Raw genomic sequence first — 16,879 nt, 5'->3', positions numbered from 1 at the left:
CATTTGATACTCTACGTCCACTTTCTTAACTTCCTGGTGGGAAATAAAATATCCATATTTTAAATACATTTATTTAAACAAAATACATTTCCATATTTATTTTAAATAATTAACCAAACACTATTCCCTGCCAAGCAATTTTACGCTGGATTTTGTATAATGGCAAATGTGGGCTCCCTGCTCTCAGATGATTTGCTAGTAGGTGCCCTCATCCTGTTGTGTAAATTCAAAGATAGCCCTGAGTTTTCTCTGCCCCCGATAAGTCACATGGTGGTAAAATTCCAGCACAGCAGTTTTCCTTTGTTTTGTTTAATCATTCTACTAAAGTAAAAGCAATACTAAATTATTATGGGACTTCTAATGAATCTATTAAAGATCTTCATTTTAAATTAAAACCTGATTTTTAAGTCTTCAGACACTGCAATCAGGATACTATTTTCATACAATCATGGAATTTAAAATGCAAAGTTAATTGAAAGTATAAAGACGAAAAGCAAGTGCTACACCTAAAATAGTGCATGACACAGTCATATTTCACTTAACTTTCAAGTCAGAACAAAAATTAAGAATTTTTGATGTTACATGCCAAATATTTTAGACATAGAAGAAAGCACACGAGTCTGTACCCAATTACACGCAAAGATTATAAGGCAACAAGTTCATGCTAAAATAATTGTCAACAAATATTGTTTCCCTTACTTTAAGGGAGTGATGCTGCATATATATATTCCTTCACTATTTTATACAGTACTGAAATTTCATAAATAGCATTTTCTCAAGCTTTATATTATACTCAAAGACAAAATATTTAAAAGGAGCAAAGAACAATGACACTTTGAATCAAAGATCAATATTTTTTGTTTTTAACACAGTTCAAAAGAAATAAATATTACACAATAAGACTCCATCAAAAACAAAAAACAAAGTTTTATAGCATAGATATATATATACAGTAAATTTGCTTAATGTTCTAAACTTTACCTTATTTTTAAGTGAGCATTTTCTATTTATAATTTTGAGAATTAAGAAAAATTAGAACTTTTAATTTTTCTAATCATTTTTGTTAATCTACCCCCTTTCTTAAAAATAATGTACTTGGTAATTAAAATATAAAACTATTGAGTTAGGAGTTCTAGTTAGCCAACATAAAAACAAAAAAAATCTCAAAATGTACAGATTTTTCTGAATTGAAAGTTGAACCAATAAAAACCTGAAATTATATTTGGACACACTCAAATAAATTATAAACATAATGACAAGGAAAATGGAGAGGTTAAAACAGCCTTTCTTAAAAATTACGTAAGTATATTCACCCAACATAAGTGAGTAAAACAGAAAATGTTATCCTCATTTATTTGAAACTATAGTACAACCATAGTAAATAAATAATTTCATTCTCATATATGCAGAAACAATCTATGAGAAATGAAGGTAACAAGCATGAGCAAGATTACTCCCTTCACATAAGCTTTTTAAAAAATCCTTCACATATGCAATTTTTAAAAGTTCACATATTATTTAGATTGTCTGGAATAGCCAAGTAAAGATGTTTCTACCTGTATTGCAAATTGAAAGTAATTTGTCATATGGAACTCAAAACATCCTACTTTGCCATACAGAATTGAAAACATCCTAATTTGTCATGTGGAAGTCAAATCATCTTGTCATATAGAACTCAAAACATCCTACTTTGTGCTATATTTATTTGTCAATTTGCTTTCTTCCTCCACACTTCTACATGTCTGTTCCCATTCTCAAGTTAGAGTTTAAAATCCCTGAGGGCAGAACCTATCTATCTTTTAATTTCCCTATTGGGCCCAATATTGGCAAGGAAGATATGGGATGCCCCACATTATTTAAGGAATGGGTGAGTGAGAGTGAAAGTATATACACATTACAGCTGCCAGGTTTTTGGCTTTGATATATCATCCCAGTCAAATGAAGAAGGGTTCAGTAACATATGTCCACAGATAAGTAAATTATAAGCACTGCAGTGTTGTCTATGTGAAAAAAAATTATATATATTTGTTTTTTTTCAGACACTGTTACCCAAGCTGTGATTTGTAGAACATTGAAATGTGGAGTAATAAAAGGTTTGCCCTCCTCTTAATAAAAAGGTTCCATGGTCAAATAATTTGGGAAATCCATTCTAAAGAAATCCAAGTAACATTTCTTTACTGCTAGACCCATCAAAGCACACGACACACTAATGTGCGGAATCACATTCTAAGAATCTATCAAACAATCCTTCTGGTCTTGGATCATCTCAGTAGAAGAGTGTTCTAAGGAACAGAGTTTAGAAAATAGTATTTTAGGACAATAGAAGATACCATGTTAAACTTCACCAAATTCCTTCACCAAAACAGAATTATAGATTTGTAGGAAATATTTAATGTTCTATGTATTTTTCAGAATTCATCACTTCTACTAGTATCGCCACAGGAAGTAGAATACAGGCAATATTATCATGAGCCTTCTTCTGCACCCACTCACTCACTCATTTAGAAAGGGTAGGAAATGTTTATTTATACTTACTGATACCCTCTATGGAATTTGGTTGTTATACTTCATTTAAGGGTTTCTTAATTTTTTTCAAGGTATTTCCTAGTTTCCTCTTCCTTTTCTGCTCTTTTCCTTCTAAATGTGTATGCACAAAAGTGATAGGGACCTCTGAAATGCATCTTAAAGACATCTTCTGACAATGGATCTTTATGTTTGATTTACCTCTGCATGTTTTTAGAAAACATTAGTACTTGTCTAACAAATAGGGTGACTCTGACAGCTCAATGGAAAAAACATCAATGGGTATTGTCCTAAGAGTTCATGCAGATCCATTATGATTCTGCAAACAAACAAAAAAAACCTCAATTTGTCTTGTGTCACTAAACCACAAATACCATCATGAAAGAAGTTTTGGCACAGGAAGAGAAATACTGTTGGAATTAGAAGGGCAGTAAGAAGCTAGCTAACTCTGCAGTGTGGATGGTCCCAAGGCTCAGACCTAGAGCCAGCTCTCCCACTAGTGGTGTGACTTTGAGACATTTCTCCATGTCTCCAGATGTCAAGCATCTCTTTTGTAAATGAGAGGAAGTAACAATTTCAGTGGCTTTCTAACTGTTTGCTTCAGGGGCTGCTGGATTATGAAGAGTAGGGAAAGGTAGGGGTTGGGGGACCAAGTCACTGGGACCCAGACCTCACTTCCACCTTCCAACTGAGAAGCTCCACTTCTCTGTTTTGTATACTAAATTTGGAGCAACATTTATTTTTTTAAAGATCCTGCTTAATTTAAAAAATAGAGAACACCATAGACCAGCAGTTCTCAACCTGTGGGTCGTGACCCCTTTGGGGGTCGAACGACCCTTTCACAGGGGTCGCCTAAGACCATCGGAAAACACATATAATTACATATTGTTTTTGTGAATAATCACTATGCTTTAATTATGTTTAATTTGTAACAATGAAAATACATCCTGCATATCAGATATTTACATTATGATTCATAACAGTAGCAAAATTACAGTTATGAAGTAGCAACGAAAATAATTTTATGGTTGGGGGTCACTGTATTAAAGGGTTGCGGCATTAGGAAGGTTGAGAACCACTGCCATAGACTGAATAATGTTACATTTTGATTAGACATAACATATTCTAGTTTATATTTTTAATGACTGTTTTCATCTCACTTTTTTTCAACACATTTTTCTCCATTCATTCATGCACTCTTGGTTCAAGTAAAATAAAACCTTAATGATGCTTATTATTTTATATAGCTTATTTTTTACACCTTTACAGTATCTTTCTTATTAAATACATGAGCTGATGTGTTGCTTTTCAAAATAAAATTAGACAACATGAAGACTGGATAAAGTCAACTCCGGCTTGATGTGAGTTATTTTTTTCATGCTGCCTTTGCACACTTAAATACTGTACTGCATTATCATTGAGGTAGACAACAACAACAAAGGCAAAACACATTCACATAAAGAGGGAAAATGGGGGAAGAAAGCTGCAAGAGATTTCTTTTTAACATGATTATCATCATTGGGCTTTGCAGTCTTCTTTGACACAAAGTTGAGAAATAGTCTTCTTAATACGAAGGGCAGTGAGGCGGGCTGCCCCATTGGCATACCAACACTCGCGCATTATTCTCCCCATCACTCGGAGTGCCTTTAAGAGAGAAAGATACCAAAGACTTTACTCACACAAAACACAGTACATGAGAAGCAAAACCACAAACCCAGAAATTGATGCTAAGCTCTGATGAACAAATGGTAAATAAAAAATAATATGAGAAGGAGATTAGGACCAAACCTCTTCAACAATCTTGTCAACACACACACATGTATATTTACTTTACAGAGGTTATTTTTAAAAATACATTTTTTATTGATCTTAGAGAGGGAGGAAGAGGGAGAGAGAAAGAGAAACATCAATGATGAGAGAGAATCATTGATTGGCTGCCTCCTGCAAGCCCCCCACTGGGAATCGAGCCCGCAACCCCAGCATGCGCCCTTGACCAGAATTGAACCTGGGATCCTTCAGTCCACAGGCCAATGCTCTATCCACTGAGCCAAACCAGTTAAGGCAGAGGCTAACCTTTAATTGAAAATTCATCCATTGATTCCTGGGGGTATGGTAGAATGGCTATTGTTTAAAATATTCTAAAAAGAGACATGATAAAAAAAAATATAAGGGAAATGGGAAGGCTTAGAAATTTACCATATATTTATCTGGTGGTAAGCACACACATGCATACATTTTTAAAAAGGTCATCAAATTATATATCAAGATTTGTGCATACGTAAAGTATGCCACAATAAAATAATGATCTAAATAGAAATATTAAAAATTCTGATTTTAAAAAATCAGTATTAGTGAATTGGTAAATAAGTAAAATAAATACTCCCAGCAGAAGATAACGAGACTGCATGAATCCAGAGAGATACAAGAAGCCACTAAAGCCTCGTGGCTGCTCTGGTGGCATCTGCTGATCTCACTGCAGAATTTCAGAATTGATGGACCACATGTGAGAGAGGAAACACAGCCTGAAGCACCCAGAAGGTGTCAGAGCAAGATGCTTGCGAAGTTCTGAGTGTAAGGATAAATCAGACTTCGAAGGAATTTTGTAAAGAAAATTGTCTAACTCTTAGCTCTCGTTTTTTTTAAAAAATCAAACCCAAGTCTTAAAGTGTTGCAGTAAGCCTGAGCTCATAATGAAAATTTGCAAGCACGTGAGGGAATAAAGTAACATAAGCAAGAGTCAATGAAACAAGAAGCAGTAAAGTCAGACCCATCGAAACATTAGATGCTAGAACTAAATGATATAACATGTAAAATAAATATATAAAATAATTTGTTTAAAGTAGAGGAAATTCAAACTATAAGTATAAAACAAGAGCATATTTTAAAAAGAAAAGTATCAATAAAAACTTATTGACATAAAAAGTATAACCATTAAGCCCTGGCCACTGTAACTTAGTCAATTGGAGCATCATCTGTTCACCAAAGGGTTGCAGATTCAATCCCTGGTTGGGGCATGTGTGGGAGGCAACTAATTGATGTCTCTCTCATCTCTCATATCTCTCTCTCTCTCTCTCTCTCTCTCTCTCTCTCTCTCTCTCTCTCTCTCCAAAACAATGAAAGAAAAGGCATGACCATTAAAATAACTAAATGGGTGAGTTAAATAGCAAATTTGATACATCTTAAGACAGAATTAATGAACTGGCAGATAAATGTGAGAGCTGCTGTATGAAGACACAAATATGGAAAATAGGGGAGAATAAAAAAACAGCGAAGTAAAATAAAAGGTCTAACAGGTATCCAATGAGTTTTCTAAAAAGGAGTAATAGAGACAATGAGAGGAGAAATTATTTGAAGAGATAATGGCTCAGAATTTTGCAGAATCAAGGAAAGTTACAAATCATCAGAATGAGAAAGTCCAAAAATTCCAACCAAGACTAATCAAGAGACATCAAGACCAAATGCATCATAAGAAACTGCAGAACACTAAAGTAGTCAGGAAGAAAAGAAAAATTAATTCAAAACAGATACAAATTAGATGCCTTCTCAATAGCAATAAAGGAAACCAGAAGACAGTGAAATAATAACTTTAAAGTGTTTAGAGAAAACAACTCTGAACCTAAATTTTTATGCTCAGGTAAACTATTCTATTTGTTTAAGATTGTGGACAAAATAAAGACTTTCTCAGACACCCAAATGCTGAAAGAGCTTACAACCACTAGATCCTCACTAACAAAAAACAATTTAAATAAAATATGGTCAAAGGATGCACATTAGAAAGTAAGAAAATGACCTTTGAAGAAAGCTCGGAGAGCCAAGAAGGAATGTTGAACAAAGAAAATTATAAACATGTTCATAAGTCTAAACAAACAATAATGGTATAAGATCACACCAATATCTAATACATGGAGTTAAAACAAAATAAGATAGAACTAAAATACTGGGCAAAAATAGACAAAAATTGTATGTATCAGCAATATACAAAGTTGATTACATAAAAAATGACTATTAGGTCTATTCTGGGAGTGCAGTGGCCAAGAAATAGAGACAACCAAAGTGTCTTTCAATAGAGAACTGGATAAAGAATATGTGGTACATATACACAATGGACTATTACTCAGACATAAGATGAAATACTGCCTTTTGCAACAACATGGATAGACCTTCAGAATGTTATGCTAAGTAAAATAAGTTAGTCAGAAAAAGGTAAGAACCATATGATTTCACTCATATGTAAGACATAAAACTGAAACTCTGAACACAGACAGCAGTGTGGTGGTTAGCAGAGAGAAGAGGGTGAGGGGGGTTGGGGTGGAGAGATGCCTAATATATGGTGATGGAAGATAATTTGACTTTGGGTGGGGGGCACACAATGCAATATACAGATCATGTATCATAGAAATGCACACTTGCCACCTACATAATCCTATTAACCAATGTCACCCCCATAAATTTACTAAATTTTTAAAAAAGAGACTAAAGAAGAAATGCTATATAATCACCTCACATTTTATCAAATAAAAGTTAGCTTTTATTTACCCTAATTAAAGTTTTTAAAAACAAAAACTGCAGCAAACATCATAGTTAAGTGTAGAAAATACAAAGTTCTAAGGAGCAAAACAAAGATATCCACTATCACCACTTCTAGGCAACATTACACTGGCAATCCTCAAAAGTGCAATAGAAAGAAGGAAAAGGCATGAGGACTGGTCCCAAAACTCTCATTATTTGGAGACATAATCATATATGTGGACACTCCAAAAGAGTCTATAATTTAATACCTTAAAGGAATTTTTCCACACACAGATACATACATACATAGCAGCATTATTTAAAAAAAAATGAAAAATCACAGATCTGACAATCAACAGTACAGTGGTTAAAGAAATTGTGCTATGTTCATACAATGAAATGCTACACAGATGTAAAAAGGAACAGATCTGAGATAAATTTCTAAGAGAAAGTAAAAAAAATTTACGAAGAATCTACAGTGAGACTTAATAAGTTTCACAATATTCAAAAGTAAGTGAGATATATATATATGGCAAAATTCTAAAGAAAAGCAAGGCAATAAATAATTAGTTATGACAGAAACCCCTCAGAGGAATAAAGAATATTCCTAGGTGCTGGAAATTTTCCATTTTTAAAACTTGGTACTGGATTTTCTGCTTTTCATTTTTTATTACATATTAAACTTTACAGATATGACATTTATTCTTTCGTATATATGAAATTATTAACATAAGAAAAATTTTAATTTCAATTTGGTTATAAATGCCTCAAATTCTACCTCTACAGTAAGTACATAGGTAAGCTATCTACATAGAAACACCAAGACGTAAGTCTTGCCTTCAATAGAAAGAGCTGAGTGAAGCATAGGGGGCGGGGGGGGAAGCAACTGTATAAAATAATGCCTATGACAAAGCCAAATTAAAACATGCAACTTACAAAAAGACTTCAAGCATTACATTTAAGTATGGCAGAAGATATACAGTAATAACTGGGATGGGGGAGATGGTTTACAGCCTTTCCCCACCTTCCCTCCTTTCTCTTTGTGGGAGCCAGAAAAGTATCCTCAGGTACGGCAGAACCAGCATTGCAATAACCACTTATTGTGTGTCTCCTCTATGATGGTTAGTGCATGTGGGGTTGGGGATTAAGAGATAAACAACAACTGTCCCTGCCAGAAAAGGAAGCTTTTCTGAGGAAAGAGAATACACTCAAGCTTCTGCAGGGCTTGGGATTGGGAATAATTTATGGAATAAAAGGGTGACTGAAATTGCAATACTCTGTGTGGCACAGACATTGAGTACCCCCATATGCCTCACTCCCCACGGTTCCTGGCCCCTTCCTGTGAGATGGGACCAGGTTCTGGAAGGGATGTGAGTCACTTGGAGCCAAATCATTAAAGAGCCAGTGTGTGACTCTCCAGCTCAGTGGTTCTCAACCTTGGCTGCACATTTGAATCACCTGGGGATCTTTTTAAAATCCTGATTTCTGGGCCTCATTCCGGAGGACCACTGCTCTAGCTCCTCTCTTTTCTTGGCCTAGACACCTAAAAATTATGCATTGAGGTAGCATCCCAAGATCAAAGTCACCTGGATTTCTGAATCACCACAGGGAGCACAGATGTTGTTGAAAGTTGCCTAACCTGGGATTGTTACTGCCCCATAACTTAGCATTAGGTGTACATACTACAGCTAAAGGGAATAACATCAAAGACATAAACCTACATATATGAAATGAATGGGATGCCTAGATTAAAAGAGAAGAACTATATGGTCTGTGAAAATCCTCCCTGATACTTACCTCACAATTACAATAGGAAAAAACATACATAAGAATTTAGGCTTACTTCACAGCTTTGCCACTGGTTTGGGATGCTTGGTCGAAACTTCTGATCACAAACAACCTTCCTCATTTCCTCTATTGAGGGATCTGAAGGCACCATGTCATAATAAGGCAACTGGTACTCCTCAACAATTCCTATAAGAAATTTGCACATTAAATTTCCCAGTGTGAATAATAAAGATGCTTACTTTGAAATAATTTATTAGTTAAGTCTTCTAGGCACAAATGGTAGCATGGGAAACTAGAAAGTCAGGTCTATTAAAATTATGCATCACTATAAAATTAAATATATAAGCTGGCGTGGCTCAGTGGTTGAGCGTCAACTTATGAACCAGGAGGTCACAGCTCGATTCCCCGTCAGGGCACATGCCCGGGTTGTGGGCTCGATCCCCAGGGTGGGGCGTGTAGGAGGCAGCCAATCAATGATTCTCTCTCACCATTGATGTTTCTATCTCTCTCTCACTTTCCCTTCCTCTCTGAAATCAATAAAAATATTTTTAAAAAATTAAATATATAAGTTTAAAGTATTCGGTTGAATAGTTATATACATTTATAAATTTTTTATTTAAATTTTTTGTTGTCACTGTTGCAGATGTCCACCATTTCCACCCCTCTGACCACTTGCACCCAACCCCCACTCTCCTCCCTTTGCCCTCACCACACTATTGTCTGTGTCCATGGGCTATTTTTAATATGTTCTTTAACTGATCCCTTCGTCTTCATAAAAATTTATGTAATCTTGATAATTACATAAATTTTAGACAAAAATTATATAATTATTTTATATAATACTATTATATAACTATTTACTACATATTATATATAATTTCATGTAAATATATTAAATTTATATAATTTTGTTATATAAAATATAATTTATACTATGAAAAGTCTATAAATTTTTATTTACATATCATTCTACTGTGCAATTCAGAAAAAAATAACATTTAATTGTAAAATTTATAGCATGGCCTTATTGCTATGAGTGAAGTATATTTCTCTATTAAATAACTTTTTCAAAATAAAATAGGTTTATTTTTTAAAAATTGTTAGGCAATCTTTTAAGAGCTGAATTTCTTACATTTGAATTTTAGAACCTCTATAAGGAAGAATGTTCCAAAGAAGTAAGCAAAGTATTTGAAGACGGATGGTTTAACATGAAGGTTAATATGTAAAGAGTCTCAAATACTTAGACAAAGACTAAACCTTAGTTATCAGATTAGTACTTAAATTCAAGAATTTCCTGATAAAATCATTTGAATTAACTACAGTCCTTTTAATTTAAAACATTTAAGATGTGTCATAATATTGGAAAATGAACTTCAAATTGTGTTAATAGTACATTACTATTCTGACAGGTGAAGAAAATTTAAGGACAAAAACCAAAAAGCAAAGCTAGACAAATATCAATATAAATAACGGCAAATATGTTTGAATCTTGATATTTACCAAGCACTGTTCTAAGCCCTTTAGATGTTTTAACTAATCATTCCTCAAAACCACTGACTAAAGAAAGTGCTATATTATTCCTATTTTACAGAACAAGGAAACTGAGGCACAAAGAGAGTCGCGAGGTTGCTGAAGGTCATACAGCTATTAGTGGCAGATCTGGAACTCAGCCACAGGCTCAGTGTTTCCAGTGTAGTTACAGTGCTTATAGAAATAATTTCATCTTTCTGAATGTTTTATTATCTTGTCAGTGAATACAGGGGGAACGTATGTTTCCTCATTCAAACACAATTTTAAGTTTTTCTCTTTTTTTTAAATGAGATTGATGTGAGGTAAAATGAGATCAATACAAAATGCAAAAAGTTGGTAGTGGTTAAATAAGGACAGTTCTTTCATTGAATGTTTATCTGAGTTTGCTCTGTGCTAAAAGCTTCACCTCAATTAACTGAATTAATCCATTACATCCTCCAAGCCAGTGGGGTCCGTTTTTTCATTTCTTCATTTCACAATTGGGGAAAGTGATACCAAGTAACTTGCTGAAAGTCAGATGTTCAGGAAGTTGTTAAACCAAGGTTTAGCCCTAAATCTGTCTCACTCGAAAGATAAGACTCTAAACCATTTAATCCCAGTATTTACTTTCTCCCACTGATGAAACAGTCCCATCAGACTGCATTGGTAGGGTTTCATTCTCTCAAATTCTTCCTCTCATTATTCATCTCTAAACTGCTGGGAGCAATAGAGTCAGGAGTTAGCCTTGGCTCACCTCTGACCTCCACCTTATACCCCACACATTCCTCATCACAGGAAAGAAAAGAATAAGGAAAGTCTGAGAATCAGAAGACTTCATTTCAAGTCCTGTGGCCTTGGCAAGCCATTTCACTTCTTTGGATTTCATTTCTGGTATAAAATAGGGATATAGCTAATGGCATACAAACTCGAGTAAAAATTTCAAGTGCTTCGCTAAGTATTGTTACCAAAATCAGAATTATCAGGAGAACTGTCACCCCCACATAAGCGGTAATCATAATATAAAATCTCCCATTATGTGCAGGACACTCTACTTTTGCCACTTATAATATATGCCAATAGGTATTCTCTTAACTAGTAAGAAATCATTTAATATAGTGCTTAGAAAAAAAAGAACATCATATATCGTATTCAGAACCTCAAAGAAAAGCAGACAGAAAGAATATGCCCAACATCTTACCTCCAACTGAACACCTTCGGGCTATTTCCCAGTAAACCAGACCAACAGAATAAATGTCAGCGCGTTTGAAGGACTCAAAGATATTCACATTCATTGTATCATCAAGCATTTCAGGGGCCATATACCTTCAAAACATGCACATGTCAGATTCTGTGTATGGCTTTATAGCAGTCCAGTAAAACAATCTTATTAAATCCTGATACAAAATATAAGTGAAGATAGCTTACATCGGTTTTACAGGTGGATCTGAACCACTGTACTATAACAGAATAAGATTAAATAATACAGATATTGACTCAACCATCATTTAAAAAATATTTTTAATAGAACGAGGGGTATTAAAGCATGTGTGCCAGGAGCCAAATGCTTGGAAAGCACAAGCCGGAGGGGATTCAGTAAGCACAACACTCAATAGGAGAGACGAAACTCCATTTCCACCAGTAGCTCCTTGCCAAGGAAAGCTCCTTGAGGGCAAAGAGTAGGTTTTATTCATGGTGGGCCCAGTCCTCCAGCACAGAGCTCAGCAGTGTCCCACAACAATCTGTTCTGAATGGACACACTGGCTCCAAGAAACATATACTAGTACGTTTTATATTGGCTCCAACAAAATGACACTCTTATCTTAACAGGACTAACCCAAAGTAATATACGGTTTCTGAGACCTGACTGAGCCTAGGAGCTGTTCTAGGGAGATTTCGAGAACTACTCAGAGTTTGCAGGTGAGGGTGCAACACGCTCCCAAACTCTTTTAAAAGTTTTAGATCCCAGGAAACCTGGCATCCAAGGCTCCCCTGAGAGCCCCTAATGTGGGGACAGTACTATGGGCAAAAGTCAAAGCTCGCTTTTTATAAGGAAAAGAAAGGAGGCCCCATAGGGCTGCCCAGTCTGAATAAACTGTCTTGAAGTATTTCTGGGGCCTCATTCAAGTCTCCCAGGAACCAAGTGGAGGATTCAGAGGGACTGGCCTGGACTCTCAATTATGGCCTGGAGGTCGACTATGCCAGCTTAGAAATTCTCCTTTCTCAAGGGCCTTTAACAGCTCCAGGAAATGTTTGGGTTGTTTCTCATTTCAAGGTTAAGAAACCTGGGAGGATGCCAAAGGGGCACAGAGCCTGAAATACAAATAAAAGGAAATGAAGCATGCTGACCCCATGGTCACAGGCTGGCCACAACAAGAAAACACCGGACATCCCACTGCAAATGGGGCCATCCTACACATGTGTGGTATACTTGATAATATCAAGCCCGCTCTTAACTCTCAGAGATTCTGTTCCTTGAATGTGGGAACTGTGTCCGAACTCATCATCAATTTGGGAGACTTAAGGTTAAATGCAACTATGGGTAAATGCAGAAGTTGTTACAGAACATTTTCAAAAACTGAGAGAACACAAGAGTGCATATATGTAAGCATTATGCACAGTCCTCACCTCTCACGTCCACTATATAGATAAGTATCTGTTGTTTAGAATCTGAGCATGTAGAACTAGCCCTGAGTTTCAGTTCATTTGTGAGGTATAAAGGCTTTGGGGGACATTGTTTTCCTCTTTTCTGTAGGAAAATATGTTCTCAGAATGTGACACATTAAAAACAATATACCACCATCTCCTTCACCAAGCGTCTCCACTGGCCAAATGGCTACTTTCTGTAAGACCAAATGCCAACTCCCCTTGCTTTATAACCATTGTGCCACTCATTTCTCAGTGACCCAGAGAAGACTTTTTTGTTTTCTTGGGCCTAATGATTTCCCATTTGGAACTCTGCCCCCGTCCCTACACACATCCCGGACATTCATGTGTACGGGACAGTCGTTAAGACTTAGTGTGTTGCCAAAGTAAGTTGGCTTACCTTTTGGTTCCCACTTTAGGATTCTGAGGTATGTCAATAGTGTTCAGTATGGAATCGTGCTTCACAGCTAATCCAAAGTCTGCTATGGCACAAGTTTCACATTTTTTCACTAAGATATTCTTTGATTTTATGTCTCGATGAGCAATGGCAGGTTTGCCTGTGAAGGATGAGACAAGAATATTCACTTTTGTCATTACTGAGGACTGAATCTCTCCAAAAGGAATTATTTTGAAGACTTGGCTCAAATGTCGCCTAAAAGAGGTCTTCTCTGACCACCTATTCTTCATCCCAAGTCATTCGCCATCAGAGTACCCCATTTTGCCTTCTTTATAGCTCATATCATTATTTCATATGTCTTACTTATTCATATATATGTTTAATTATCTGCCTCTCCCAGCTAGACTATACACTGCATAAGGGCAGAGATTGTGTCTTAGTCATCACCGTGCCCTCAATGCTTAGGTCACTAGGTCACATTTAGTAGCCACTCAGATATGTTTGCTGAATGAATAGGAAAGAATTAGCACTGCTATGTACACATGAAAACACAGCAAATATTCTCTTACAAAACAAGTTTCAAACGTCTAAGATCCTAGATGAACTGTTCTTAAATGTGGCCCGGAGATCCCTGGGGGTCCTTGAGACTGTTTTCCAACTATATGTCTGTGCGATGTCACCTTTTCTTCCCATACTTCAAACAAAGCAACATGTTGGAACAGATTGAATGAAGAACAGGCATGAAAATCCAGACATTACACCAGTCATTAAATATATTTGCAGAAATGTAAAACAAAACCGTAATTTTTACTAAACTGGCTTTTGCCTTATAAAAAAATTATGTGAATTTTTAAAAATTATGTTATTTATGCTAATATTTAATTGGTTAAATAATTATTGTTATTTTAGGTAAATTAGTTTTTTTAAATTTTTCAGTTTTAGTTCTAATACAGTAAATATTAATAGATATAATTCACAGGCAAAAAAAACTTTGGGGAGTCCTCAATCATTTTTAAGAAATCAAAAGGATCATGAATCCAAATTGGAGAACCAGTACTCTGACTGAACTAATGACTTTCTAGAGCCAATTCTCTATTAATTCAGTAAACAGAAAAGAAATGTTATTATGGATGATATACAAAATGACAAGTATGTAGATGATAGTTGGTTCTATCATGACAAAATCTTCAGCTTTATAAAGTACCTTTAGTGTTAACTGTAATAAAATAAAATACAACTAAACACTAAAATACAATGTAGTATTCCTCCATGGGCAGTGTTGCTCAGTGGGTAAAGCATCATCCTATAGACTGGAGGGTCATGGGTTCAATTCCTGGTCAAGGGCATGTACCTGGGTTTCAGGTTTGATCCCTGGCCCCAGTTGAGATGTGTGTGGGAGGCAACCAATCGATGTGTCTCTCTCACATCAATGTTCTCTCTCTCCCCCTCTTCCATTCTACTTTCTCTAAAAAATCAATGGCAAAAATATTCTGAGGTGATGATAAACAAAAATAAGTAAATACAATACAACTTAGTGTTCCTATCTTCATATTTAAGGAGAAAAACCGGGAAATAAAATACCTACCTTGTGTACCAACAATCTCCATGTGAAGGTGGGCCAGACCGCTAGCTATGGAAAGTGCCAGTCTGATCATCCCAGCCACGGTCACTATGTTTCTATTCAAATAGTCATACAAGGAGCCCTGTTCATGATATTCCAAGACAAGCCAAAGTTGGGTCCAAGTTCCATTATCTAACAGGAAAAAATTGGGGTGCTGTAAATCTATGTTGAAAAAGAAGCCAAGAGTTTTTAACAAATGTCAGTGCTTCTAGTAAATCTGTATTGTTAACAAAGCAAAGTGAATTCCTTCATGGATAATGCTGACGGTTCAAATTCGTAAAGTAAAAAGTCTCAATGAGTTCCTGAAGATGTTGATATATTACAGCCTGTTATATGTTCCCCATCATAGCTATAGGAAGCTGTGAGGCAGTGATTCTAACTGAACAACTTTCTTATTCCCTTGATATTTGCCAGGGATAGCAACCACATTATAGGAGAAACTACTGAGAGATGCATTTAGGCTCAGTGTTGTGTTATAAATTTCTCTTGAGATTTTAAGAAACATTGTACCAATAAAAAATAGAAATATAAAAAATTTACACAAAGTATTCGTACTGCCATAGGAGCTCTAACATTCTAAGAATGCTAATATCACTTACCTTTCTAATATGAAGTTGATGATTTCCCCCCAAATATTGTATATTAAGAGCCAAATACAATAACTAGACATTTTCAAATAGTCTCCCCCATTAAACCAAAAGCTAATCAAGCTTATAAAAGATTATTAGCAGAATAAAAAAACAGCCTAAGTCTTCTTTAGGTATTATAGTCCCTAGAGCTAGCTTTAGCTTTCAGGATAAAGTGTCTACAATAGCCCTGGGCACTCTTGACCAGTTCCAATGCTCAGAGAAACAAAACTATAAAAAAATCATTGCTAAGGACTTTTTCTACCTAGTGTTAAGTACAAGAGCTCCTCTTTATCCAAGCATTTAATTTCCAAAGCTGGTAGTGAAAACACTTCCTAGCAATGAAAAAAATAAGCATAACATCATAAAGTTTACTACTAAACTGACCTTATATAAAACTAACCCTTACTCTCACCTCTCTCCCAGCTTAACACCAGTGGCTATCTTTGCCTTCTCACATCAATGTCTTTGTCAGACAGTTGACTAAAAAGTGGAACTTTAAGTGTTGCAAAAAATACAAAAATGCATGATGATGAAAGTGATGTTACAGACCATTTGGAATTAGGAACAAAGCTACTGACAAGGAAGGCACTGACAGAGGTAGACCAGTAACTGAAGAAGAGAAAATCAAGAATGATCTTTCTTGTGCAAATGAACTTTCTTATTTTATAATCCAATAAACATCATGATTAAATTAGCCCATCAAGATGATCCATCCTATCTAATAAAAGAGAAACATGGTAATTAGCGTACGACCGCTACCCTTTCCATCAGCTAATCAGCAAGATATGCAAATTAACTGCCAGCCAAGATGGCGGCCGGAAGCTAGGCAGCTTGAAACTAACATGAGGCTTGCTTGCTTCAGTGACGGAGGACTCCAACGTTCCTGCCTGCCTTGCCATCCTCTGAGCTTGCAGTTTAAGAAACATTGTAACAAATATAGAAGCTAAACAAAACCCCAGAAACCTGCTTTCAGCTAGCCGGGATCTCAGAGCTGGAGTTGATACAAAGTTTCGATTATAGAAACGAAACAAACCAGATACCTGCTTTCAGAAGCCGAAGCCGAATCCTCAGAGCTGGAGCCAGGGCTAAAGCTGGCCCAGAATAAAAAGAAAAAAGAAAAAAGAAAAAAAGGAGCGGTTGGGAGCTTCAGTCCCAGCCTGAAAACAGCCCTCAGCCCCTCACCCAGACTGGCCAGGCACCCCAGTGGGGATCCCCACCCTGAAGGGTGTGTGACCAGCTGAAAACAGCCATAATCCCCTC

General features: G+C 35.9%; 1 protein-coding gene across 4 annotated transcripts in view; it reads right to left on the bottom strand.

Moving 5' to 3' along the window:
• Positions 1–3,514: 3,514 nt before the first annotated feature.
• ACVR1C (activin A receptor type 1C) overlaps positions 3,515–16,879 on the bottom strand; it is a 77,124-nt gene continuing 63,759 nt past the window's right edge. For all 4 annotated transcript variants that reach the window (XM_036320495.1, XM_036320498.1, XM_036320497.1 and 1 more), the window contains 5 exons: positions 14,955–15,122; positions 13,373–13,529; positions 11,528–11,652; positions 8,876–9,006; positions 3,515–4,167 (listed from right to left, as the gene is read on the bottom strand). In XM_036320495.1, coding sequence (XP_036176388.1) covers positions 4,039–4,167; positions 8,876–9,006; positions 11,528–11,652; positions 13,373–13,529; positions 14,955–15,122 — 710 coding nt within the window. In that variant the 3' untranslated portion in view covers positions 3,515–4,038. The remainder of the gene's footprint in view (positions 4,168–8,875; positions 9,007–11,527; positions 11,653–13,372; positions 13,530–14,954; positions 15,123–16,879) is intronic.

The sequence above is a fragment of the Myotis myotis genome, unplaced genomic scaffold (genome assembly GCF_014108235.1).
Source record: "Myotis myotis isolate mMyoMyo1 unplaced genomic scaffold, mMyoMyo1.p scaffold_m19_p_8, whole genome shotgun sequence".
NCBI classification, from domain to species: domain Eukaryota; kingdom Metazoa; phylum Chordata; class Mammalia; order Chiroptera; family Vespertilionidae; genus Myotis; species Myotis myotis.
This window is presented reverse-complemented; position numbering and strand designations above follow the sequence as displayed.